This window comes from Melanerpes formicivorus, unplaced genomic scaffold, assembly GCF_026170545.1.
Source record: "Melanerpes formicivorus ecotype bairdi unplaced genomic scaffold, bMelFor1.0.p_v2 SCAF_5, whole genome shotgun sequence".
Classification (NCBI taxonomy): domain Eukaryota; kingdom Metazoa; phylum Chordata; class Aves; order Piciformes; family Picidae; genus Melanerpes; species Melanerpes formicivorus.
Window position 1 is genome coordinate 12,847,161 of NW_027142357.1, and position 26,376 is coordinate 12,873,536.

Sequence of the window (26,376 nt, forward strand, 5' to 3'; positions counted from 1 at the left end):
TACAGCATCTATTTTCAGTTTAATTTCATACCAAGTTGAAAGAAAGCTACAATAATAACAGTAGTTTAAGAGAAACAACAAAAATGCTATTAAAAACAAACAAACTAAAAACCCCACCCAAAAACTCAGAACTACCCTAAAATTCCTTTTGTGGAAGGTAGGCAAGGGGTTTGGACTGAGAATTTCAAATGAAATTAGGACTAGGATTGAGAACCAGTGTTTACTGGCAAAGCTACATTATTTCTCCAGACAGAAGTTTTATCTCAAAGAGCAGATACTGTCATTACAAAAGTAATTACTTGTGTAATTACCTCTGTAATGAAGTGTATCTTCTCAGTAGTTAGAGGACAAATACTAAACTAAAATCACAGGTTTTCCACTTCCAAAGCCACAGCTTTTTAAATACAGAGAATGCAGGTACTTTGCTTTTCCAAAAAACAAAAAAAGGAAAGATATTTGTCCATAGCTGTTTACTGAAGACTGAAGGAAGTGTCCTGGTTTCCAGCACATTTAACCTGTACAATAAGCAACTCATCTGGTTTAAATGCCATGAGCATTTGACACAATAAAACTGTGCCAGCAGCACAAACTTCTTTTGGATTTGCAGTCAGCACCATTAAGTACAAAACAGAGCCAAGTGCTGCACCAGCTTGAGAAAAACAATATTGACATTCCTGGGCAGCAAACCATCAACTTCAAACCACAGCACTGCTGCAAGGTAGCTTCTGCATGAAGTAAGCAAGTGTAGTGCTGGGATACCCTCTCAGGGACTGTGTTTATGAAAAGCAATCGCTCTGCCATTTCCAGGGGCCCCTGCTACCTTGTAGTTCTCCCCTGCTGAAGTTCACCCACAATGAGCTGGTAGAAAGAAAAATCACTACTAAGTATCAGAAAAGCATCTGACTCCTCTCCAGGCCTGAGAAGCAGAAGAGAGCCCCAGACCAGCCCAACCTAAGCAGCAGTGAGCCAATGACATGCCACATGAGAAGGCCCCAGGGCCCATATCTACTCTGTGCTCTTCTCCTGTCAGAATAGCTGCTTTTTCTGGAATGTGCCCCACGAGCTCAGGAGTCCAATCACCCATATCTGGATTGGTCAGACCTTAGTCTGTACATGTAGCTCTGCTCAAATATCCACCATGTCCACCAGAGCAGAGAGGTGGAGCTCAGAGGCAACTTCACCCTCCTGGTTTGCTTTGAGTAGCTGTTGCAGGTGTTTCAGTTTGTCTGACAGCGACGGGCTTAGCTCTTCCACCAAAAGCTCGCATCCCTCTTGAGTCTCAGCCTGGGCAGAAGGAAGAGAGGAGACTGAGAAAGCAGTATTACCCAGTATCAACACAGCTCTTATCAGCTCAATGGCTGTTCCCCCACTTTTACAAACCACAGAGGTCAGCACCCCCCCACTCCTGTGGAGATAAGGCAAAATCAGCACATCCTTCTATTTCTGTCCCTAGACTTCCTTTAACTGGGGGAGCTGGCCACAACAGCAGTTCCCCAAGTTGAAATGCAGCACCACAAAAGGATGCTGTTATAACTGCAGGAAGTATTAATACCTGTGAAGAATTCTTATCCCAGATATGCAGAAAGCATTCCCCTCCCTGGGAAAATGATTTCCAAGGCATAGTTTTTCCAATCTTTACTTCCCAAGTCTAACACTACACCAAGGTAATTCATGTTGCTGAACCTGCAACTACAGCAGGTTTGGCAACTATACTCTTCAGAGCCACAGTTAATTCTCTGCACCCACAATTTCTTACCCCTTGAGCAGATGACACGGGATTCTTCATCAATGGACAGCTGACATTTGGAGTGGAGATCAGAGCCTGAGGGAGGTAGAGAGGAAGACCTACAAAATCACCAAGGGGCTCAATGTCATCAGCTAGACACCGGTACAACTGTTCTTCAAACCTGGACAAGAAAGATCAAGAGCACCAGTCAGACTGCAGCCTGGCTTTTTTCTTGTAACCAGTGAGTTAACAAAGAATTTTGGGTTCACAAGTGTCTGCAAGAAGGACCTGATGTTCAGTCATTTCCAACAGTCTGGCAGAACTCTATTGCTATGATGAGAATCCATCCCAGAAGGCTGTGATACAGAAAAGAGCCACACAGACCTAAGACACCCAGCTGATGGGGAAAGCAGAAGAGACAAGAAACACTTGGGCCAACTACAAAAGCTTTAGCTCTTCAACTTTGTGATCTGGATTGCTACAAGCACCAAACTGACATCCTAAAGTGGACTTGATAGACATTTGTGACACTGCAGGACAAAAGACTATTGTACACACAGTACTGCTTTATTTTTGGTGGCTTGATTGTCTATAGACAGTTCCCAACTGTTCCTCAAAGCTCCAAGTATTTCTACCATCCTTGACTAGTCCTGTGATGCACGTAGGAGCTAACAGGCATCTGCACTGCACTACACTGATGTGTTTGATGAAATTAGATGAAATCAAAGAGCGTCTAAGATGTTTCCTACCACTGTTTGGCTCCAACTTCCCACCACATATGGGTTAGAAATTGTTTATGACCCTGAGCCAGTCCTGCAAGGAAAGGATGATGTTCTGGGAGCTTACCTCCTGCTTTCTATTTTCTCCAGTTGCAACTGTGCCAACAGACGCTCTGGGAGAAGCTCCTGGGCTGAGGCTGTCTCTGTGAATTCATCTGCACTGGGAATGCTCTTTTCTTGACCCGATGGCATGCTCATGCCAGAAACACATTCACCTGACATCATGGAGACTCTAGGCAGTTTCTTCAAAGAGCTGGGAGGTTTTACCCTTGACCTGAGATAGGGAAAGCAAAAAACCACAACCAAACACACAAACTGTTATGAACATGTTGACTCCTCCCTGGTGGCTTGAAGTTTGAAAACAGCAGCACGTCAGAAATGATGAACTGGAGACGTAATTCCCTTGTACCAGGGTCCAACATACCATCACCTGTACATGGGTTTTCAAAGTACATAATCTGACATCAGAGAAGCAACTAAGTTTCCAAGAGGGAAGAGAGACAGGCTTCACTCTGAACAGGGCTAAGGAAGCGAGTTAGACTCTTAAGATCCCCAATACCTGAACATCACACAGATCTAAGGCCCACTCAATTGCTAGCATTCTCTTATCAGTGGAACTTCCCTGATGTTTTCCCACAAGCTGGGGACAGAGCCTCTTCTTTGAACTCAAAACACTGCAAAATTATCATGTAATTACCAAAGAGTAAATCTGAAAATTATCTACCATGTAATTAATCTGTCAGGTGGGTAGCAACTGAGGGTGAATGTAAGGGAGGCAGCACTATTAAAAAAAGGGCAAGTTCAGAGTTTGTCCCCGTGCTCTTCCTTAGCCTCATATGGGTTTTCCTCTATGCTTTGTATACCCAGAGTACAAGTCTAACTCCAAAGCCCGAGCTGGAGAAGAGGAGGCTCAGGGGTGACCTCATTGCCCTCTACAACTACCTGAGGGGTGGTTGTAGCAAGGAAGGGGTTGGCCTCTTCTCCCAGGCAACCAGCACCAGAACAAGAGGACACAGTCTCAAGCTGCGCCAGGGGAGGTTTAGACTCGAGGTGAGGAGGAAGTTCTTCACCGAGCGAGTCATTCGTCATTGGAACGGGTTGCCCAGGGAGGTGGTTGAGTCATCGACCCTGGAGGCGTTCAAGGGGAGATTGGACGTGGCACTTGGTGCCATGGTCTAGGCATGGGGTCTGTGTTGATAGGTTGGACTCGATGATCCTCGAGGTCCTTTCCAACCTAAGTGATACTGTGATACAGTACTTCCTGTGGCAAAAGTGAGTTTCTCCTTTTCAAGCAGCCTTCAAGCAATCCACTTTAAGAGCTGATCAGTCCTGCAGGAATGCAACCTACTACCTGTTATCAGCACACCCTTGCGCATTACTTCAAAGAGAGACAGACAAGCGTGGGCTGGGAGGACACTACACGCTGCTTTCCAGCATTATGACGGCACTGTATGCTGATTGTAGAGGCCAGTAGCAATATTTGGGAGTTCACCAAGCAACTCTGGGAGTGCCAGCAGCCACCTCACCTCTCATGGCCTTGCCGGATCTCCTCCTGCGTGCGCAGTCTGGCTTGTTCCCAGGAAAAAGGGAGAATGAAGTTCTTCAAATGCTCCTTGAAGAAGTACACACGAATCTGACCATCTTCACTTACTGCTTCTGTGAACAAACCCAACATTTAATTTTCAACAGATTTTTTTTATTACTTCAGAAGAAAAGCTCAATATTGAAAAGCCAATCTGAAGACAAATCACATGTTCACAGTCAAGTACCTCTAGGGTGTAAAAAGGAGTCTCCTCGAGCTGATCTATTGTTCAACAGAACACCAGGTTACTGGGAAAGACTAAAACACCACTTTAATTTTTAAAACCTAGTGCATCCAAGGTCAGTGTTTAGAGGGTTAAGGAGTCATTTTATTAAAAGAGCCAAACAAGGCACTAAAAAAACCCAACCAAACACACTTGAAAGTAAACACAATCCAAGACAAACTTCATTAATCCATGGAAGTGCTCACTAACAGTGGCAGCCTGCCATCTCATCTAACCTGAGCTTACCTGACTTCTGAGGGACCAACTCTTGACCTTTAGCTGAATGTAAACCCTCTCCTACTGGAAGAGGAGGGCTGAAAGACTCTGACTGCACAGAGAAAAGAAATGTTCATCGCAACCTCAAGTTAACACTAAACAGACTCCAAAGAGAGATGCATAGTAAGTGCAGCAAGACCACAGCTCACTCCCTCTCTACTATCCATCACTTGGTGCCACATGTAAAGGCACCACTGTTAAATTATTAAATACGGTTATGCAAGAAGTCTCATCCATGTTGTAGGAGGACATACAACACCTGGAGCAACAGACAGTTTGGGTGGTTTCCAGTCTCTCAGTTTATGATCAATGCAGACTGCCAAGATATCGTCCCAAGGGATCTCATCAACAGAAGGTCCGCTGTCACCAGAGTCCCCAGACGTCCTGTTTTTCCACCTCTGGTAAGTCTTGCTCAGCAGATTCTCCACTTGAGACTGGATGAGTGGTTGAGTATGGGAAGAACTAGCAATCTGAGATGCATACTGAAAAATCATGTGGCAAACAGGAAGCCAAGGAGCTATGGAAAAAATAACAACAATGTAAATTGCAAGGATTTGTGATGGAGCCAAACTGCCCACCTGACAGGCTGGCAGTTCAGTATGGCACAGATCTCAGAGAATGATATGACATCAAGAAGATACTGCAACATGAAGTACATACCACCTAATGGAGGTAGATCCAGGTATGGGATCTGGAAGGACAGCACAGCCTTCTTCAGCCAGGCCAGGTGATCAGGCATGTTCCATTGCAGGTGAGGCAGCTGTTTGTTACCCCCAGGCTCTGAAAACTCAGTAACAGGCCAAGACAAATCACAAAGGTGCTCTGAGGATGCAACATCTGAAAGAAACTGCAGCACGCTGTTGTAGAGCTCAATGATGACTCCAGGCTCCTGAGATGGCAGCCCAGCTAGACGCCTCTCCTTCCAGTCATGGTAGAAGCGCTTGCAAAATTCACTGTCAATCCCAGCCTCAACATACTCCTGGAGGGTCTGACTGCAAAGCTCAAGGGAGTCAGGGCACTGGGAAATCAGCCAGCCCACAGCAGCAGAAATCTAGGACACAAAACATGGGTGGTTGGAACCTGCTCTGCAGTGATGCAGGTCATAAAGGATTCAATCCCACAACCCTATGTTTGACATAAGGGTACTCAAGCGACAATACAGATGAATCAGCTATCATCATCCTCATATTTGCAAGAGATTCTCCAACTAGGTGGGCATAAACTAAATTCGCATACAGTAGGCTCAGAAAAAGATGTGAAAAGGCTGTTCGCACCAGGTGCTGTCACACAGTGGAACACCCTGCTGCAGGGCACTGGGGATGCCAAATACTTATCTGAGTCAAGCTAGGCAGATTCACAGAACTAGCCCAGGGTGACTACACCCAGAGAGGTTATGTCTGACCCTGGCAGTCCTTGAACTGCAGAGATGCAGATGTGAGGAGTTTTAAGGGAGCATCACTCTGGGCTTCTCTTGTTTTCACCTTCCTTCTTAGGCATCTTCTTCAGACACCTTGAGAAGGGAATACACAGCTGAAGCTACTTTTGGTTTGAGTCAACTTAGTTGCTCTTGGCCATCACCCTCTTCCACCTCTCCAAACCACCCTGCTGTGACTCACAAAAACTACTTTAGACTCATAGTTTCCCACTACGGAGCTTGATTAATCTCCAGGCTACTATTGTCAAGCACACAGAAAACTGAAGGCCAAGTGGAGAAGCTAGTGTTTGGAGGCCCCCAGGGGGAGATCTGTATAATCCTTCTTCACATATGTGAGGATATAGGCATTCCCAAGTCCCATCCACCAAGATGGAATAGTACTGAGTGATCTCACAACAGCCGGAAGGGCTACAAAGGATCCTTTGCATTTTAGGACTGGGAGCTTAAGGGTACAAAACCCAAGAAGGCTACAGCACTAGCACTCATCTGTTAGACAGTAACTGTACACCACCACCCCCATCCTCCCCGCTAGTTGATCAAATGCAGGCAGGACAGACAAGAATGGATTTGGGTAACCCACACATTTTGGTCTCAGTGCAGTTTTTAGTATTGCACATAGTATCATAGTATCATTCAGGGTTGGAAGGGACCACAAGGATCATCTAGTTCCAACCCCCCTGCCATGGGCAGGGACACCCCACACTAGATCAGGCTGGACAGAGCCTCATCCAGCCTGCTCTTAAACACCTCCAGGGACGGGGCCTCGACCACCTCCCTGGACAACCCATTCCAGGGCTTCACCACTCTCATGGTGGAACTATCTTTTATGTAGCAAATGCCAGTGATCTCTAGTGAGTTAAAACAGAAGTCACAAATAAGAGAAGAACAGGAGAAATATCTAATTTCTCAATAATTCTGGCTGATGCTGGAATCACTGTTAACAAGCAAATCCCCACTCTGACAAACTCAAGTGTGTGAAAAAAATGGCAAGAGAGCTTTTTGAACAAAAGTTATGTAACAGGAACTTCAGCAGCAAAAATATCCCATTACACAAGACTTGGCTGCAATTTAAGCTACTGGGAAGGTAACAATTCCTTACAAGGTATTAGTAATTGAGAGGTTAATGGTAAAATCAGTCTATCTCTTCACATGAGTTGCCATTCTTACCCTTCTGGTGCCTTCTAAGTCATTGGTAGAACCTGGGAGCTCAACAATGATGTAGTCTGAAATAAGCTGGGCTGAAATCAAGTCCTGCAGCATCAAACCTTAAAAACAGGAAAATCCACCATATACATAGAGAAAGAACAAATGGGTATCTCTTGATCTGGTCAAATATTCAGTATCACTAAGGTTGTAAGAGACCTCAAAGATCATCGAGTCCAACCTGTCACCACAGACCTCATGACTAGAGTAAGGAGGCCACTACTGCCCACTGCAGGCTTGAACTCACGACCTTCCCATTAAGGGTCTTATGCACTACCAACTGAGCCACATCCTGGTAACATTCACTGCATACATTCACTGCATCACTATTTTCCTCCATCCTTCCTCACAGACTCTCAGGATCAAATGCCATGTGCAAAGAAAAACTGGAACCAAAAGACAGTTCACTTCTTTCCATATTGATTATTTCTCTTGAGGTCTCTGGATTTCTAACAGAGTTTTTAGAAGTATTGTGTGCCAGTCTTTCCATCTACTGGAAGCTGTGTTTGAGACTGCACTAGCCCCAACAGTTCTACTTTGGGCAGCCCTAAACATTCAGATGTTTCTTTCCAAGACACAGAACTAATTACATACCTTCTTCCACTTCTTTCTCTGTGGCCCCATCTTCCTGACATGGGACTAGAACCACCAGGGGAACTACTGGTTGAAAAGGTTTCACCTGAAGCAACAGTTTCAGCTGCAGCAAAGCTGAAAGCCAATAAACATCATCTTCTGCCACATCTTCACTCCTAACTCGAGGGGGCAGGAGAAGAATGAGACCACTGGTTCCAAGCAAGTCTCTTTGGGTCTCAGCTGTATCAAGCTCAGAGTCAGACAATGCACCGTGTGCCGCCTATACAAGTTACAAAGATGACAACAGTAATGTAGGTAAATAAAGCTGTTTTTATACTGACACATGCAGTTTACTATCATTAGCAGTCGACATTGACATTTTTTACCAGCTCTACAAATCCTAAGAGGATGAACTGCAAGATAGACAAATGTTACCTGCATCTACTGGATGAGTCTAAGCACAAAAGTGCTCTTCAGCACCTGATCTGGCACCAGGAATTGGAGATGACTGAGGTTCTAACTATTCCATTGTATTTAGGCAGGTATTTACTCAGCTGACTGGAAACAGGGGGGAATCCTTATTTTTTCACACCTTGTCAATAATCCCATCTCTCCCAGTATCACCTCCCTCCATCTGGCAGGACATGGTGTGAAATGCCTCCACACAACATGCACTGGAAAAGAGCACGCCCTGCTTTTACGGTCTGTTTAGTATCATTAAATTGTTTTAACCTACCTTTACACACACGCTGACTTGAACACTTCTGCGCCCTTGCATGCCAGCAGAATGATATAATGTCAGTGTTTGAATTCTGCCTTCTTTTTGTGAAGCACTTTTCTTCCAGCTTTTGTCTCCCATAAATTTGGCTTTCAACCAATCTACCAGTACCCTAGAACAAAAGAGCGGACTTTTGAGGCTCTTGTTTTCCAAAACAAAATGACATTTTTATGGTTTTAGCGCCAACACCTCTAAGACATCACAATCTATCATAACCCCAAACTTCATATATTCAAATAGTTAACTGTCTTGAAATTATTCATAATGTTACAGTTTTCTGGTTTTGGCATGAACAAAATTAATTCCATGAACAATGTCAGGAGAAGAAGATACAGACCACTACAGATAAGCTGGCAACTTGACACGGTGTGGTCCAAAAAAAACCCACCCCAAAAACCCCCCCAAGGACTGTATACTACTGCTCTCCTTCTATTTGCCTGCATGTCTGAGAAAGGGACTCAATCAACTCTTTTACTTACCTGCTGGGATCACCCTCTGCATATTCCTCATCTGGCAAAACCAATAGCACCTTCCAAAACACCTGTTCTTGTTGAACTGGAATATGTTCAGTGATCAATGAGACAAGATCCAGAGGGGTCCATGATAAATCACTTAAAGAGACAGAAGTTGGTGTAAAGACCTGCTCTGGTGTTTATTCCCACCTGGGCAATGTTTTTCTTGCTTTGAGCAAGTTATAATACAGCCAATAGCTACTGTCCAATTCAAACTGTCCAAAATCAGAGGTAATTTTTTAGATCTGAAGCCCATTGACTTCACCACAGACCAGATGCCTTTAAGAACTGCAGCTGCTAGATCTGTTACAAGAGTCTTACTTTGGGGATTGTGGGACCATATATGCATTGCTTCACTTCCACACTGCTTCCCGTAAACACACTGGTCACTGAAATGCATGGTGAGCCATGAGAAAGCAAACTTCCTGCTGCACTCAATGCTACAAGCCAAGCTGGTAACAGCTCATTTACTTCTCTCCCTCATTACCCCATCCCAACCCAAATACAAAAAAACCCAAAACCTTTAATATCAACCAGATCACAGCAATAAGATCAGATGGTCTAACACTTTCATCTTCCAGTTTTGCTTATCTGGAAAACACTTCCAGAAGCAAGCTGCAAGTGGACATTCGAGCACGATTTCCCCTTCCTCACCAACGTTTTTGAGATGTCTGGCATTTCTGATATAATTTGCTTAGAAAGAAAACGAAGGACCAAATGTTACCATACCTTAACAACTGCTGGTAGTAGTGCTGAACTTTTATTTCATGCACAGTCTTGTTTCTCAGCCGATTCAATCTGGAAACAAGAGACCCTTGGGTGTAATTTTTAGTATAAATCAGGTAACATAACCAAATGTAAAAAACACTCACTAAGAGCCAAGTAGCACTGCATATACCTTATTAGAGAGTTGTCATTAATAGAAGAAAAGTTTCTTTAGGTTTGCAGTCTTTGTCATGGCATTTGTGCAGAAAAGGTCGTTTTGGGGTATTTGAGAACAAAGTTTTGCAGAAGGATTAAAGTTTACAATGATGATTCAGAGAGTGCCATAGAATTACCTTCCAAAACTCAGACTGTCAGCTGCTGTCACTGTAAACATCCTTACCTTGTGCAAGAAATCCCCAGCCTTCCTCCATGTCCCAGATTCACAATTCTCTTGCACAAGTTCTCCATGGTTATAGGCCACTCAGCACTGGGGGACAGTGCTTCCAGTTGATTTTTGGGATCTGCACAACAGGGAGCAGCTGGGAACGCCCTCATTTGACGTTTCAACTTTGTTCGAGCTGCCACTGCCTCCCTCCACCTTTTGAAGGGAACAGAAAAATAGGTCACATGAGTAACATTTTTAGTCTCTAAAGAGTTTTTCTCATCTTTGCTCTCCAGATTACATAGAGCTCTCAAAGACACCACAAGTCAGTGTCTGCCCAAGGGTGAGCAAGAGGTGATGTGTGTATGTGTGGTGCAGCAGGCTCAGGCTGCATTTCACAGAATCACTGAATGGATTAAGGTGAAAGGGACCCTCAAAGGTCTCTTGCCTAACCCACCTGCAGTAAGCAGGAACATCAACAAGATCAGGCTGCTCAGGGCCTCATCAAGCTTGATCTTGAATGTCTCCAGGGATGGGACCTCCACTGCCTCCCTCTGTAACCTGTTCCAGTATTTCACTACCTATATTGCAAAGAACTTCCTCCTGCTGTCCAACCTAAATCTACCCTGCTCTAGTTTAATACCATTGTGCACCTATCACTACAAGCCCTTCTAAATATTCCCCAGCTTTCTTGCAGGTCCCCTTTAGATATCGAAATGCAGCTATAAAGGGGGGCAGCACAGTGCAGGGAGAAAAGATTCTCCAGCTTGGAGCCACTCAACATCTCACATCCAGATAAACAAGTGTCCAGCAGAAAAAAGACAAGGAGAAATAACAATTTTCTAGGCAGAATGAAGGTGAAATCTCTTAACAAGCTCACTACCTGACTCTGATGAGGTATGCTTTTCTACCCACATACAGCTGAGTAACTTATTAGAAGCTGGTAATAAGAGTATAAGGCTACCCATGCAGTGGAGATGAAATGACAGTAAAAAGAATTCTACATGTCAACACTCCCAAGAAAAGCAGTTGTGTCACAAGGTGGCCACTCACCGCTGCAAGTACTTGCAGAAACACTGGAGCTCCTGAAGGGTTTCCTTAGCAATCTGGAAAATCTCATCTTCCAGAAAGAGCTCCATGACATGACCACAGACTTCTTCTGAACATCGTGCAATACGAGCCTGCCGGTCCCTTTCTAAGGCACATCTGGTTCAAAATTAAACAAACCAAGACCTTTAGTGAGGTGGAGACTGCAGCAAATTCCTACCATTAGCTGAAGTGCACACAGGGCAGACCATCATACTTAGCAAAGGGGAGGGATTTTCCACACTCCTATGGCTCCTCTAAATAAGACTGTAATCAGTCGAGTGTCATTCAGGCTTTACACTGAGCTCGGCTTCCAAAGAAAGGTCTATAGGAGAGTCCACAGCTGAACTGTAAGGGAGCCAGAAAGCAACAGGGCAGGCCTGTCCAAGATAAAGCCTCTATTCCCTGCACCCTGGAGGACCACTACTGCCTGACAGTGCAGCTGCAAACTGGCAGCCTATTGTACAATCAGGCAAACTTACTCTCTGTTTAAAGTACCTTACTGACGAACCTTGGAAAAGGCCAAGCAGGAAGTCTACCACTCCCTGACAAATTCTTACCCTGAGGGAAAGCCTCATACAGCAAAGTACAGCATATACTCTGCATACTTACTTTAACTCATTGGCTGAAGTTTCTTGAATACTCTCCTTGATTACTTCTTCCATTAATTCCATACCCACCAATTGGCTCAGCTGCTTTATTAAGCGTTCTCTCTCCTGCTTTTGCCTGCAAGAGAAAAGATTTACAGAAGTGGCAAGATTTACACAAGATACACACTGGGACACCTCCTCCTTAGTTACACAGAAGTACTACACAGTGTCAGACAGTTTATTTGCCTAAACTGAGCTCCCACGAGCAGGTTTCTCTCCCTAAAGATAAGCAGCTTTGCAAAGAGTCAGGTTTCCTTCAAAAATACAGATAACAAAGGGGTTATTTCACTCTTACTTCAGTAAACTATAGACAAGTAGCCCACCCACAGCAGGGCTGGGATGCATCTCCCTCTCAGGAAGCTCTGAGTGAATAAAAGTTCTCAAAATTCCCACCCACAATTTTCACAGTGGCTCAGTGAGGACACCAAAATACTAACTAGCAGATCACCTGAGATATGTGGAAGGGACAGCCTATCCACATGACCCCAGAGCAGTTCAAGCTGCATGCTGTAGGCATGGCAGAAAAGCCTGAGCACATATGGCAAGGACTAAACTCAGGTTTGGTTCCCTAAGGGTGGATACAGCCCACCCTGCCCATCAGCAAAAGCAGTGACTCACCTCTCTTCCTCCACCCTGCGCTTCTCCTCTCTGACACGCTCCCATTCTGCATTAAGCACGCTTTCAGCCACTTCCCTGAGTATCTCCCCAATCACTTCGGTCACGAGTTCTTCCACAGTGGCCTCCGAGGTGCTGTGCAGAAACAGCAATTCTCTTGTTAAAGCCAGAAAGTTTTCATTCAAAGCCTCATATCTGTGCTTTTCTCAAGCATAGCCTTGCCACAGCAGAAGCCAGAAAAACCTTCCTTCTGTAACCATTTAAATGCTTACCATGACATCATATATTTGGACTCTGGTCAGTCTGGCTCAATCCCTCCCAGCGTCCACCCCCAGGCTACCCACAGCAGTTCCCAACGGGAAACAAGACCTTGACCCTGTGTTGTTCAGCACTAACCAAAACACAGGTGCATTAACACGGTTTTGGTCAGGGCGCCAAGTCTCTGTCAACCACCTTGGAGAGGTAGTGCTATTTGAAGTAGGGAATCAGCCAGATCTGAACTTACTCTTCTTGTACCCCTTTAGGTACCTTCCCTTCCACATCACACACTGTAGTGGTGTGTGTCATGCAAGGCAAGGTTTGCTCTCCATTAAGCTAGCTGGGGTGTAACAGAGAAGTAGCAGACATCTGAGAAAAGGTCTGCTTTTCCTTCAGCTGTATGACTATCTTCACTACAGACCTTGTCTTGCTTAGTTTCACAACGTTCACACATGGCACTGCTACGACAGACTCTAGGAGTAACAGCAATTAAACACTGCTTACCAGATGGCCGCAGTCACATAAGCCACTCCTGCTCTGCCGACTTGTCTGCACTCTCCTTCAAGGACATCATGCACAAGGCCGTCCACCACTTCAGCAATGTCCTACAACACAGCAGAGGAAGAAGCTGAAGCTGAGTGTGATTGTTGGAAGCAAAGGAGAGCAGACTACAAAGCTCAACGATGCTGAACACAGGTGGACCAGAGTGGACACAGAAATGGGGTGAAGATCCACTGGTTTGTGTTTCCATGGCACCAAGGAGGAGTGCAAAGTGAAGTGGAAGCTACATGTCTAATTCTCCTACTTTTCACAGAAGTTTAGCAGTCCTGCAACAATGGTCCTGCTCAGGATGGCCAGGGCGCACACGTGACTTGGGAGCGAGGCTTTTCAGCCTGGTTGAACTGGCTGTATTTGGCAGCATCATCTGTATTTCTACTTACAGGCTAAGTTAACTTATCAAACAGTCTGAAATTTTAGTGCATCTAAAAGGTTAGTAACAGTGCAGAAACAAAAGCTGCTTTCTGTGTAAAATATGGGCACGTCAAGTTAGGAAATAAAAGCTAAGAAAAGTGAATTTGAGAGGTATCCCTATTTTCTTACTTGAGACTTTTTCTCATCCTAGCTGATTTAACGGCAAATGACCTGGTCTAATCGTCACTGAAATGCAGCCACATTTAGGTAGAACATGGCAGCTGTACTTTACAAAGCAATGAGACACTCCCAGATGGGTTCAGCATCAGCACATACCTAAACATGTGTGGGAGGGAGAAAAAGGGGAACAGCAGACACACAGGTATCAGCCAACATTAGAAGTCATATATCCACAAGAAGAAGCTGGGCCATGCCTTATTTGAAATACAGGCCATTAAGAAATACCTCCCTTGATACTATTCACTAAAGTGATATTTACCTTCAAAGATAATCACTTTCTGCTATCACTTTCTGACTTTCCAGATTCTGGAAAACTAAAACCACCCAAGAACTCCATTACAGCTTTCATTATATCTTAAAGATCATTGCCAAATACTTCACAATGGGTTCATATTTCCTTACCGTGTCTGTGTACTGAGGATGAGGCTCTGAAGAGAGAGGCTCAGGTTGTCTGGCAGGTTGGGAGACTGCCTGCACAGGAGGCAGCGCTGGCACAAGCTGGCGAGGTAACAGTGAGGGCAGAAGATGAGCTGGGGGCTGGACTCTTACTGCTGCAACATCTAAATCCACACCTTTACTTTCTGCACTTCCTTCTTGAGAGAGAGGGGAAATAGAACAATTAAGAGAAGCAGGTTAGTCACAAATAAAAGCAAAACTCTTCTAACAGAAGCTCACTGCCTGAAAGTTAAAAATATAAATCTGTACTAACATGAATGTTATATACATCCTCAGAATCAGCCCTGGCTTAGCCCCCCATGGCTAAACCCCACACCAGGCCTCAACCAGGCCAAAACTTTCCCCCCACACACTCGGCCTCAGTAGGCTAAACTGCCCCCCCACCCCACCCCCCCAACTGAAACAAGCCTACTAGGCCTCAATGCCGCCTGCCACAAGCTGGGCACACTAGGCCCCAGCCACACTGCAAGGCCAACAAAACCACACACCCCCACAAACCAGAGACAGCCACTGCTCAGAGAAGAGAGGCAAGGGAAAAGGGAAGAACTGGCTGTGCAGTCTGCTTATATGGGAGATGCAGGAATTATGGGATGGAGTAACAAAATTATGATATCCTGTGCCTCCCTCTGGACTGTCTAGCGCCTAGAGGACTTTTTATCTCTATGGTAGGACACTCAGTCCTCTAACCTACAACAAAAAAGAATGTGATTACATACACAGCAGGAACAAAGAGTTGCAATACAAAAACCTGCAAAGGCAAGGTGGCTGTCTGAAGCAGCCAAGCCACTAGGTATTTCACAGGCACTGGCAAAATTACACTCATTTCTACTAGTGCTTTTCCACTATCAGAACATCTATTTTATTAATCAGGTTGCTTCTTAAAGATACATATTTAATTTATGACATGTTTTCATGACATCCAAATTTCCATATAACTTCGACCCTTGTGACCCAAGAACAGTTTTTGCTTTTTAAAATAAAACTAGTCACAGAGCTGACCCAGCAGTATATTCCTCAGCAATATCTAAAATGCACATTTGCTCTCACCTGTTGCTTCCATGCTGGATTTTTGGCTACTGCTAGTTTGCTCCACAGAGGTGCTTCCACCGGTGTACTTGTTCTGTCCATTGAAGCTGGACACAGGCACGTGGTGTGGCACCGAGGGCAAGGGCCCCCCATTTACAACTTCCCCAACTGAGACTGTTAGCTTCTGGCTGACATACAGCGATTTGCGTGGCTTGGGCAATACATCTGGCTCCAGAAAAGCCGAGCGATTCAGCTCCACATAAACACTGGGGAAAAACAAAAACCAGGAGTACATCCTCAAAGCTCCAGTAACCTGCAGGTTCAGTTGGGACAGCTTAGCAGGGCAAAGCAAGACAGGCCCTGAACACTCGGGGTTGCTCCCAGTAGTCTGGGCTTTTATCTCTGGCTGAAATCTGAGCAGGTAAGGGAAAGCATTGTCCCCACAGCTGTGCTCCCACAACAGAGCACAAGCAACATTTCTGGGAACCCTCATAAACCATTCTGTCTCCTCATCACTTTAACCTTTGTCCTCTGTGTGTAGATCCATGCACATTCTACCTAGCCTACATCCCACATGACAGATGCCAGGGTGGTCTGCAGACATTTTACAAGCTGCAATCTTCTTCCAATCTTGGCATCTGCAGCCTGGCTAATTGATTATTTCAAAACAATATTAAGAGCAAACAGAACTGCCACACTCAAGTTTCTGCCTTCTCCAGTCTCTTGAGATTGTACATACTTCCACAGCAGACACACTGATCCACAAACCATTGTCCTCGAACATCCTCTGAAAATTGGTTTGCGTGCTTGGCCTCATCTGGCCTTACACGAAACGCTGTAACACTAGTTTCCTGTGAATCAGGACTATATCCTCACTACCTGCAAAGTTCCAACTTACTACAATCCAACTGCAAAGCAAGAACCTAAACCTGTATTTTCTTCCCTACCAAGTTATCCACACCTCTCTGTAAGGAGGAAGTCCCCAGAGCCTGACGCAGATTAAGCTCAACATGCAGACTCGCTTTTGAGGGAAGCATGCACCTCGTTTTTCACCACCTTCCAGAAGGCTGAAGGAATTTTGATTCTCAAAATGCTTTACCATCTTATCAAACCAAGTAAAAAAAGATGTACCAGTGCAAAAATGCTATTGTGGGAAGTCACAGTAGTAACAGGGATACAAAACCCATTTCTTGAGAGAAAGATGCAAAACTGATGAAATTCTCATAACTACAGTAATAAGAATAGAATTATTAAAATTGGCACACATCACTACGCTAGCACTTCGCTTACAGAACCCAGCCCCTACCTTTAGCCTGTTCTTTTTCTAGTTGCAAACTGCAGAATCAGCCCACCCACATGTATGCTTCACCTAACACCAGTCTGACACCAGCAGGCAGGTAAGGCACAGGCACCTTTTCCTTCACACTTACCCATCAGATACACTCAGGCCATAGTAACTTATAAAATCACTTGCTTCCTCACTGTCTTTGAACAGCAGCATGCGGACCAGGTGATCCAAGGGAAACACTGTACACCTCTGGGTGCTCACAGTGTAAGCAATATTCAGAGATTTGAGAGCATCTTTACGAATCTGGGGGAAGAAGAAAGAACAAGCCACGTAACTACTAAGTTAAAGACCCCAAAATACACTATAAAGCGTACTATGAACATGAAAACTGTGTTTGAAGGAAATTAATACTCGTCATCAAACATCCACACAAACAACTCTTCAGATTTAACTCTTCTTTAAATTCAATGCCCTTGCTTTTTAGCTTCTGCTCCTCTTCAATGCCACTTATTTTGAGCATAACCTTTTGTGATTCTTGTCCAGAAGACAAAAAACTTGCAAGGGCTTCTAGAACTGTAGGTTAGCGTTTCCTTTACAAAGGTCTCAGGCCTGCTTCTCTGCTTGACAATTATTTTCAGGGGAAAGAACGTGCATTGAAGACCTGAGAAGAATAGTTTATATTTTTTCTTCTATAACACAGAAGATTTTTCATGCATTTTTTTTAATGCTTCTGAAGAAATAACTACCAAGTTTTCTGTTAAGATTTCCTCCCAAAAGTTCCAGAGTGTTTTATTTATTAACACGGGGTTTTTTTAATGAAAAAAAAAAGAGTCCATTTGCCTTTTTCTTACCTGGTTGAAATAGCAATGTAAGAGACAGGCATTCAAATAGGAAGCTGTCTGCACCAACTTGAAAAACCTCACAAAGTTGTTGCTGTTCAATGCAGCAAAAGCTTGAACTGCAAATCTAACTTCAGGAGAGTTCCTAACCTCTGGATGAAACTGCTGTACTTCTCTGTGGAGACAAAAGACAGAGAGGCAAAACCTTTTGCTACAATAGTAACAATCTATTACCAAACAACTGAATAGCAACCTGCAGCAAAACTGAATTAAAGTTAAGAGCTTTATGCCAGACATGCAACTCCTGGACAAAACAGAGCTGTGAACTAAACTCACAGCATTATTTACTGATCAAAAAGTCTTCTCGTGATGCTTGTGTACTCAACATGTTATTATTTATTTAGGTACATTGCTCCAGGATCCAAGGAGAAAGGCAGTAAAGAGATTGACCAGAAAAGCCCCACAAGGACGATCAGAGGGCTGGAGCACCGCTCCTATGAGGACAGACTGAAGGAGTTGGGGCTGTTCAGTCTGCAGAAGAGAAGGCTCCCAGGTGACCTAATTGTGGTCTTCCAGTATCTGAAGGGGGCCTACAGGAAGGCTGGGGAAGGACTTCTCAGGATCTCAGGTAGTGATAGGACTAGGGGGAATGGAATGAAGCTGGAGGTGGGGAGATTCAGGCTAGATGTGAGGAGGAGGTTCTTCACCATGAGAGTGGTGAGACCCTGGAATGGGTTGTCCAGGGAGGTGGTCGAGGCCCCGTCCCTGGAGGTGTTTAAGAGCAGGCTGGATGAGGCTCTGGCCAGCCTGATCTAGTGTGGGGTGTCCCTACCCATGGCAGGGGGGTTGGAACTAGATGATCCTTGTGGTCCCTTCCAACCCTGAATGATACTATGATACTATGAAATGCTTGGTCCTACCGCAGACAAGAGAAGAAAAAAAAAAAGTAATTCCTTGATTGAGAAGTGAAGATTTAACTTTCATTTGGTTGTTTTGTTTTGTTTTTTTTTTTTTTTAACTACCTGCAGCAGCTCCAGTGAATTACTAAAGGATTAAAGAAAAAAAAAAACACAAAGCAGCTCCTTTCCTTAAAAATACACCTTTTTAAAAAGATCTATTGCAAAATTCAACTAAAGCATTACTAGAGTACACTGGCAACAAAATTTTGCAGCTAAGCTCTTCACTTCCATTACAATTTGTCTGGACTTAATCCTATTTACATTTCTTCCCAGAGGCACAGAGAGAAAGAAAAACAAATGAAGTGTTCCCACCTGAGAATATCACCCTTGTTGAGATTGAGCAAGACATTATAACCTCTGAACTCTGCTTCACTCTTGCAGTAAATCCCTTTGTTAGCCAGGTCCTGATACATCTCCTTCAAGCTCTGCAGGCATTTAGTCATGTTTTCATTGTTGATTTTGGCATCAAAGGAGGACATGGGCTCTTCACACAAGTGGTGGGCACAATGGATATGAAAGCGAGTGCACTTCTCTATCAGAGACACCATTAGTGGGTTGCAGAGATGTTGCTGGGTAATATCCTAACCAGAATGATAAAGAAAGCAAAGCATGGATTTTTAAACTGCAGTTGAAGAGCATAATCATCTGTCATACCTTTAGAAAACTCATTTCAACTCTGCTTTAGGTCACTTTGCATTTCAAAATGTTTGAATCACTTTTTGCTTCACTTCTGACAGTATTACATGATTTTTTTCTTTGTATCACCAAACATCTCCATCTGCCAGTCCTTACCTTTCTTATGCCACGAGTTCTGTTCCAGACAAAGTCATACCATTCTCGGTAGTTTCCTTCACCTTGATCCATGATGTTTGTCACTAAATAGTCCATGGTCATGCTTAACACCTCAGAGGGTCTCAGTTCATGTGGTAAAGGTTCCTCCTGATCTGCTGAAGACCTGCTATATTCCTTGATTGCTGCTGCATGATCTACCTGCAAGATGTGGAGAAAAGAACCTAAGTCCAGAGAGTATGCTCAACTTCCCAGAAGTAGAGAGTATTTCATCCCATCCATCCCTTTTAACAAGGGGAAGACTATTACAACAATTTCTCCACTGCTCACACTAACAGCCCAGATCCATTTTGCTACAATACCAAATGTATCTTACTTTATTTCATTACAAGATTCTAAGTGTTGACTTATCTCAAACTCCTGGAGTTCAAGACAATTTACACTGATGCCCTATAGTTTTAGAACTATAGTTCCAAAAGCCTGTGTGGTGTTTGAGAAGAATTAACTCCAGCTCAGCCCAAACCAATACAGCCTGCCTGCAGCTAAATCAACAATTTAGAGTGCAACAGCAATTCCAAAGCCTTCTTGATTTATAAGGAATTACAAGACATTAATGATTTTTTTTCTACCAGAATTAACCCCTTAATCAGATAAACAACACTGACAGCTTTATCATAAGCAGCAAGCAAAAAGATCTTCTGGAAACAACCCCTGCATCCAGAGGGCTTGTACCTTGTCAGATCCTAGAAGCAATTCGAAGACACTGAGCTGATTCCTTGTCTCCCTCATGTACCGTTCCTTTTCAGGACACATGTCAGGGCAAGTGCCAACAACAGTTTTTGCTTTGTCAAGATCAGTTCTTTTTATTCGAGCTAAAAGGAAAAAAAAAGGAATAAGAAATTGAACAAACACTTGGTATCTTGCTTTTGTTTTCATGACAAGCCACTACAATGATTAGTCAATATAGCCTTAGGCACACCAGATGTGTCAGCTGATGTCTATACATTGGTCAGTGGATTAATGGCAAGAATTACACGGCTAAGACAAGAGTTCACAAAAAAAGCTTGTGGAAAGAGGTCTCCAGAGATTCCTCATCCCACCTCTCTACTCAGAGCAAGGCTGCATCCCCCCATGCTATGCTCAGAAATACACAAAGATGGGGTTCCCCCCACTCTCAGGCCTGTCCTAGGGTTGCACTACTCCACTGATGAAGTTTCTCCTATTTTCTCAAGTACTGAGCATTCTGCTAAAAAGACTGAAGCCTCTAGAAGATACCCAATGCTCTGTGTCCTAACTAAGCTCTGGCAATTTCACAATTGCATGTCAAACAGATGAGAAATCTATCTGTTGATATTAAAAGTAAGATCTTAAAGTACAAGTAGAGACAAGTTTTGAAACAGCAGGAGCAGGATGGAAGGATTTACAGCCCAGCACTGTAAAACAAAGAGCCAGGTCTTGAAACAATTCCCAGCTGTGTAGTAGTTCAGGTTTAGAGAAGTATGATTAAGCTTCAGGCAGCTTTCTTCAAAAGCCTGCTGCAATACATGACCTCTTTCACAGGACACGAACCGTCTGCTACTCCCTCTCCGCAAAAAATACGTATATGTAGTAAATAAATCAGGTTTGTGTATGTTCTACAACAAATTAATATATATGTACAACATAAGAGTATTTTACAGACTGCTCTGTGTCAAACACTTAATTTTAAGCCATTTCCTTAATACCACAACAGCTTTGCAACAGACACCAAACATTTCTTCCCAGCAAACAAGCAGATGTTACACATCAGCCTGTGTCATTACCTTGCCGCATGATTTTGTCCCTTTGGTCCAAAAGACGGTATCTTTCTTCAGATGTCTCAGCTACTAATCCTACCAGGTTGCCAAGAGATGACAAGGCCTCTAAGCTCTGGCCTTCAGCACCAGAATCAAACAGATCTGTTTCAAACTGCAGCGCCTTCCGAAGACCAGACTTCTTTGATGGAGAACTGAAAAATGAAAGATTTATCATCAGTAATACACTAACATGTGCCCAGCCTTTATCAGTTCACTGTTCTGTAGGAGAGCTGTTAAGATGATTCTTTTGTTCACAAGCAATGTGTCAAATAAACAAAGCATGCATTGATGTACCAAGGCTGTTACGAGCTAACATTAGCTCTGGGGGTTACCCTGGTTAAATCAGTGCCAAGCATTCTTGATTGCAATCTCGACTGCAATGAATGCCTCAACCTTTGTGCAATAGAAATGGCATCACTAAGTGAGAGTAAAGAACCAGGCGGCTGCTGCAGCATTTCTGCATCACTATGGCAGAGCAGCCTGCATTTTAAACCTAGCCTGCTGTTTGGTGTGAAATAAATGCCGTCTATAATAGAGACTATTAAAATGTTTTCTAGGACCCAGATACAAATATACTTTTGAAACCAAGGAACATTCATTCCTTCACAACATATTACTGATTTTATGACCACACATGTCAAACTAGGCACATCATTAATGTGCCACAAAAAGATGACAACCTTGCCATTTCAGCAACTGACATGAAACTGGAGGACTCCTGTACAAAGACCATCACTCAAAGTGAAAGATGATGATGACCCAAACTCACCAGCTACTCTGAAAAGGGGATTCTCAATCCACATTGAGATTAGGCAACTATAGTTGCCTACATATAGTACTACTCACTTCAAAAACTCATTTAATCATGACCACAGAACAGTGTCTTTGCTACTTAGTCCTAGTTTGGCTGTGCATGGTTTCATTCAATTCCCTTATGCCTCACTATGACAGATGTTAGTTGGGTCGTTACAAACTATCCAAAAGAAACACGCAGACCAAAACGACTCTACTAAGTACCTCGAAGAATCTTTCCGTTGAAGTATGAGATCTATGGGCCTGCAATTCAGACAAACCAGGAGGATTGAGGAATCACCCTCCCTGACAAGAAAATGCCTATTTGGCACATGCTGATCATCCTTTTTCCCCATGCACCCTGCTTGATGGGATTCCCAGAGGAGCAGACATACCTTTTACCAGACATGACACTGCTGGCGGAGGACCTTACTAAAGGTTTTCGAAGAGGGGAATGCTGATAGTTTTGCTCTTCAGTGCTTTGCCTTCCCTCATCTTCACCTGCTTTCTTCTTCTCTGATGGAAATTCCCTTTTTGCTGGACCTGAAATGACATATAAACATGAAGCCAGGTACTTGGCAAACAGTTTAACCAACAATTCTTTCTTAAGGAGTGAGGGGGGTGAAGTTGAGCAGCTTGTTTATAAGAAAACACTATTAGAAAACAAATCTGAGAGTCATGAGTTGTACATCTATGAAAAACTTCCAGGACAACTTGCACTAGAAGCTGTACTGAGTAAGTCTACCAACTACTAGTCAGCTTCACTGTTCCATAAAGAATAGTTTTGCATAAAATATCACTTATCAGTAACTGTAATTCATCAGCAGATTGTTAGTAAATGCAGTGTCTGACCATCATCCAAATTTAAGTGTTCTCAGGTTTGGCCAGTCTACGGGGTACAGCTTTTGCCATTTTCATTATTTCGCTTCCCCAAGCTTAGACTGAGGCTGGCATGCCACCCACATCTTGCATAAAGGGAGAATTTCTTCTCTCATTTTCAATCAGTTTGGTTTCTTAAATTCTCTCAGATATTTTAGAACCACAGAATACATCCAGTTGGAAAAGACCTCAAAGACCATCCAGTCCAACCCTCGACCCAGCACTAAAGAGTCAACACTAAACCATGTTCCGAAGCACCAGGTCCACATGCCACTTGAACACCTCCAGAGACAGTGACTCCACCACTGCCCTGGGCAGACCATGCCAATGTTTGATAACCCTTTCTGCAAATAAATATTTCCTAACATCTAGCCTGGCACAGCCTGAAACCACTTCCTCTAGTTCTGCTGTTGCCATTCCTGTTTCTATAGCTTTAACCCCACAATGAAATAACAAGGTTGAAGAGGCACCCCTACAGCTGCTGCTTCGAGATGTTAATTCTCAGGAAGACAATTCTGCAGCTGTTTGTTTTCTGAAAGGCAAGTTCGTGGTTGGCCAAAGCCACCATTCATTTGCTGATTGCTGAAGTGTATCCCCAGGCTCAGATCTCAAAGGTACACACATAGCACTCAAAGCTAAAGAAAGGAAAGCACTTGACAATTCAAATATTCACCTGGAAGTGAACTGTCAACATTCACATCTCTTCCCATAATCCCAAGCAGGGTCTGGATTACTGGTTTCCCACTTCTACACTCAGTTCTGTGTAAATTTTTCCCTTTGTGTTCAAGTGCTTTGTAACTGTTGATAGGCAGAACAGCCACCTCAGCAGCACTGACACTCAGTCCAGGGTACTTCTCAACTCAGTTCTCACAACACCTTGCTGAAAGCTGGAAACCCACATTCCATAGCCCATGCTCTGAAGCAGGCAGTGAGAAATTGGAAAGTGGGTCTTCTTACACTCCCGAAGAACCTCATACTTCCAGACAGTAGCACAAAGTTAACAGCGCCTTAATCCTCCTGTACATCTGCATGAACTGTTCATAAATTCTTTTGTAAAGCTACACTGTCATTTCACGTGTCTTTCACCTCTTTCACATGGCTGAAACAGCATTTCGACTCAGATCACACAAAATGTTTTAGACCATAGGAAATTAAGAGACAAACAGTACAATTTCCTACTGTGAATTCCACTCACTCACTTAAAACTTCTTTGACACCAGAGGACAGTACCCTGGATGCTGGAAGTTCAAGCAACTTACAAAAGCAACTGGGTAAGTTCCCAAGAAAAAATTCTGCAAGGGCTAAGATGCCTGCTCTGTCACACAGGGGTCCTGAGCCATGGGATTTCTCAGGCTGAGAAATCATTCTGTAAGCAATTACATGCTTTATCCTGTTCTTTTTCTCCATCCCCTGGCTATTTACTCTTTGCCACAGAGCTAGTTGGGCTATCACGTCAAATGCAGAGCAACTACTTTTATGCCTCTATGACGAATAACCTTCAATGCTCCCAGAAGGTCTGTACACAAAACAGTCTGACTAGCAAAAACATCAGACTTTTGAAGCTGCAATATTCCTGCTAAGGAGGTGATCTTTGTATGGATCTCTGTCCATCAGGAAACAAGAACAGAGCAGATGCCATGCCAGTTAGGTATTACCTAGTAGCCAGATCCAGAAACACAGACTTACTTGTTTTCTTCTTCTGCCAAAACGTTACTATGTCTTTGTGCAACTCTTTTGCTTTTTTCCTGGCAAGAGCAGCAGAGGCCTGAAGGAAAAGAAAAGCAGAGTATGAAAATATATTAGCATCACAACACCAAACCATGTAGTGTCCTTTTTTGCCACTGAAACATTTACCAATTTCCATAAATTTCTGATCTACACACAAACAGCAGGACTTTACAACTGTCCACAAAAATTGCTGCTGCTCATGACAGCCAGCTTAAAGCACTCGAGAAAGAAGCCATATTTTTGCATAAAGAAGAACAAGAACAGTCTCTGAAGCAGCTCCTCAGCACACCTCACAGCACTGATATAACAGCAATGTCTCCAGTCAGCAGGTCACTCTGCAGAGATCCCATGAACTTGCCTGACCCTCAGTGCTGCCAAGCCTCAACCCAAAGCAGCAGTTATTTAACTCATGTTTGGGTGATACACTGAAGAAAGACACATTTGGTGTTTGAGATGGATGCTAAAAGGACAGCTAAACCCAGGCTGAGCTAAGGCAGTTACCACGTTTTAGGTGCAGCTCAGTACACTTCTATCCCTGTCTGTAGCACAGTGCCCATAGCACAAAGCTTCCCCCTAGGCAAAAACCACACGACGTTACAAAGCAAGACTGCACTTCTCGACAGAGCCAGACCCATTCCGAGCACTCGGATTTAAACCTCGTCTGATGCTGAACATTCACGACACTCACATGGTCAAAAAAGTGGAGAATGGCCGTTTTTTTACTGCGCCTAGTCATTATCCGTCGGACTTTTACGAACTGACCAAAGTGTTTTTCCAGCACTGTCCTGTCGTTGAGATAATCAGGGACGTTCTTGCACTGGATGGCTGTCAGCTCACCAGGGGACAAGTTCCCTATACTCTCCGTGCTCTCGCTGCCTCGAGTCCGGCGTGCAGGGGTGGCAGAGGAAGAATCTGTGAAGAGAGGGAGACAGCCGCTTGATAAGGCAAGGTGACACCCGGCCGGTGGAGCGTCCCCGAGCTCCCCCGCTTCAGCCTACCTTCTCGGGGAGAGTCCCGAGTCTCGACTGGCGGCGACTCTTCAGCAAGTCCCCGCTCGGGCTCGGCGGTGTCCCCGCGGTCACGATGCCCGCGGCCCTGGCTACGCAACATCTCCTCCACCACCCGGCCGAAGAGCGCTCCGCCGCGGGGCCGGCCCAGCAGCACCGCTCGCTTCTCCGGCGGCGCCACCGCTGCCCGCCCACCGGCCGCCGCTCTCCGCGGCGACTGCTCCCGCTCCTCCTTCCGCTTAAGGCCCTTGGACGCCGGCTCCACAGGCTCCTCGAAGAGTGGCCGCAGTCCCTTCTCTTCCGGTCGGCCCAGAGCGGCAGCGGGACGCGAGAAGGAGAAAGGTCCCCCCGCCGCTGTCTCCGGGCCCGTCTCGGGAGCGAAACCGAAGGGCGGCGAGAACGTGAAGGTGGAGGAAGCGGCCGGGCCCTTATCCGTGTCGCTGCCCGTCAGCGGCTTGAAGGCAGTGGCGCTGTCGGGTGCCTTAAAGCGGAACTCGGGCGCCGCGAAGGCTCCGCCGCCCGGCGCCTCGCCTGACACTGGGAAGCTGCTGAGGTTGGTGGGTGGCTTGAAGCTGAATGCCGCGTTACCCACCGAGGCCCCACCGCTGCCCGCTGCCGTGAAGGCCGGTGCCTGGCCTAGCCCGTAGGGCGGACCGAAGGCGGCGGTGGTAGGCCCAGGGGCGAAGGACAAGCTGGCAGCAGCATTGCCCTGGCCGAAGACGGCGGCTTGCCCGAAGCGCAGGGGTGGCGCGAAACCAGACGGTGCACGGAAAGGGCCCCCAGCATTCATGGCGGCCACCACCGCCTCTCAGCGGGTGGGGGCCGGGTCTCTGCGGAGGTCGC

General features: G+C 44.8%; 1 protein-coding gene across 2 annotated transcripts; it reads right to left on the bottom strand.

Moving 5' to 3' along the window:
* On the bottom strand, positions 1–26,353 carry MCM3AP (minichromosome maintenance complex component 3 associated protein). 2 transcript variants are annotated; one of them, XM_068138206.1, is made up of 28 exons: positions 25,525–26,353; positions 25,215–25,438; positions 24,485–24,563; positions 22,315–22,462; positions 21,095–21,279; positions 20,025–20,164; positions 19,296–19,493; positions 18,816–19,084; positions 17,557–17,719; positions 16,848–17,008; positions 15,439–15,683; positions 14,338–14,525; positions 13,288–13,388; positions 12,529–12,660; positions 11,873–11,986; positions 11,228–11,380; positions 10,193–10,390; positions 9,817–9,885; positions 9,055–9,186; positions 8,534–8,687; positions 7,819–8,077; positions 7,189–7,286; positions 5,247–5,637; positions 4,846–5,103; positions 4,032–4,161; positions 2,573–2,779; positions 1,757–1,907; positions 1–1,284 (listed from the first exon to the last, which is right to left on the bottom strand). In XM_068138206.1, exons 1-28 carry the CDS (start codon positions 26,321–26,323, stop codon positions 1,126–1,128), a joined length of 5,505 nt encoding a protein of 1,834 aa, XP_067994307.1. In that variant the 5' UTR covers positions 26,324–26,353; the 3' UTR covers positions 1–1,125. The 2 variants fall into 2 exon arrangements, with proteins under 2 accessions (XP_067994307.1, XP_067994306.1); XM_068138205.1 differs by having other exon boundaries at positions 14,338–14,528.
* Between the last annotated feature and the right edge of the window lie 23 nt (positions 26,354–26,376).

Bases quoted from the DNA above. Each gene is read 5' to 3' on its own strand.
- MCM3AP (XM_068138205.1), bottom strand. From the start codon at position 26,323: ATGAATGCTGGGGGCCCTTTCCGTGCACCGTCTGGTTTCGCGCCACCC. The intron at 7,287-7,818 runs GTATGTAATTAG...CCTGTTTTTAAG, and splicing joins AGAGAAAGAAGTGGAAGAAG to GTTTGATGCTGCAGGACTTG. The intron at 5,638-7,188 runs GTAAGAATGGCA...TTTGTGTCCTAG, and splicing joins ACTTAGAAGGCACCAGAAGG to ATTTCTGCTGCTGTGGGCTG.